This window comes from Merops nubicus, unplaced genomic scaffold, assembly GCF_000691845.1.
Source record: "Merops nubicus isolate BGI_N331 unplaced genomic scaffold, ASM69184v1 scaffold54151, whole genome shotgun sequence".
Classification (NCBI taxonomy): Eukaryota; Metazoa; Chordata; class Aves; order Coraciiformes; family Meropidae; genus Merops; species Merops nubicus.
Window position 1 is genome coordinate 8,452 of NW_008590011.1, and position 1,150 is coordinate 9,601.

General features: G+C 42.6%; 1 protein-coding gene across 1 annotated transcript; it reads right to left on the reverse strand.

Annotated features, from left to right (window-relative positions):
* Window positions 1-431: 431 nt before the first annotated feature.
* Window positions 432-729, reverse strand: LOC103782018 (death domain-containing protein CRADD-like; the record flags this gene model as incomplete). The annotated part of the gene is made up of 1 exon (XM_008949747.1): window positions 432-729. A coding segment is annotated over exon 1 (298 nt), but the record flags the coding sequence as incomplete, so codon positions are not given.
* Between the last annotated feature and the right edge of the window lie 421 nt (window positions 730-1,150).

Here is a 1,150-nt window from a genome sequence, read left to right on the forward strand (position 1 = left end):
AATAAAAGTGAGTAAATAAAAATTCTGTCAATATGAATAATCAAGAACAAAGCACTGTAAAACATATATAAACCACGGAATTATCAGGTATGGATGGTGAAGAGATTGTTCTGCAGCTCATCAAAGCTACTATTTGTAGTATGTTCCCTTTGGGGTAATAGAGTCTAGGTCCTCCTACATCCCATGCTCCCACAAGATAGCCTCTGCTGCTGTCTCCTGGTCTCCTGAAATCAGCCTTGCTCATTCCCTAAACTTTGCAATACTTCCTGGTGCTTGGCTGGCTGTCAGGAAATTCAGGCTGTCCCCTTTTCTTGGTATAATGCTCCATATCTACATCACACATAACTTGAAATTACTGGTACATCCAGTGCTTTCAAAATTATGGCTTGAGAACAAGCTTCAGATAGCAGCAACAATAATCCTGGCCTTACCTGTAGGATCTTGTACTGTCATTTCCTTACGCTTCATCATTAGCTTGTCTTTAACCCATGGGAACTCCTGTAAGGAATCCAAGAACACATCAAAAGCCTTGGGTCCTCTGGTAGGGAGAATATCAAGAAGCATCATGGTCTTCCTCTGAGTGGTGGTTTGCGATTTTATTTCTTGAACATGACTGTCTGTGAGAATCCCTTCTTGGTAGAGATACTGAATAACAACTCCATCCACCAGCACCTCTGTGCAGAGCTCCAGGCGCAGGGAGCGTAAAAGCTGCTTGTCTCTGGCATCCATCGGGCACCTAGAGCACGAGAAAAGGAGTAGGGAAATGCATGAAGGCAAAAATACTTCAAACTTTAACATCCAGAAGTGATGTTTGATCACCTAGAAGTGATGCTTCATACCTGGCAACCTTTACAAGGAATATCAAACTCGGAATCACCAACTTGGGGAAATTATTAATCATGCCCACCATCTTCTTTCTGCTTAGATTTCACTATCTCATGAGGTATGATGCAGCCATCACTAGGAAATATTAGACAGGAAGAGAACCTTTGACACTGTGAAGACTGGTCCTTTGCTGGAATAAAACCCATGCCAAATAATCCCTGTCACTAATGGGTCGAGGTCCATATTAAAGGCAGTAGAGCATCTGCCAGTACTTAAGAGACTCTACCCCGCAAAAAGTTAAGAGAGATGTCACACGTGACCTCTG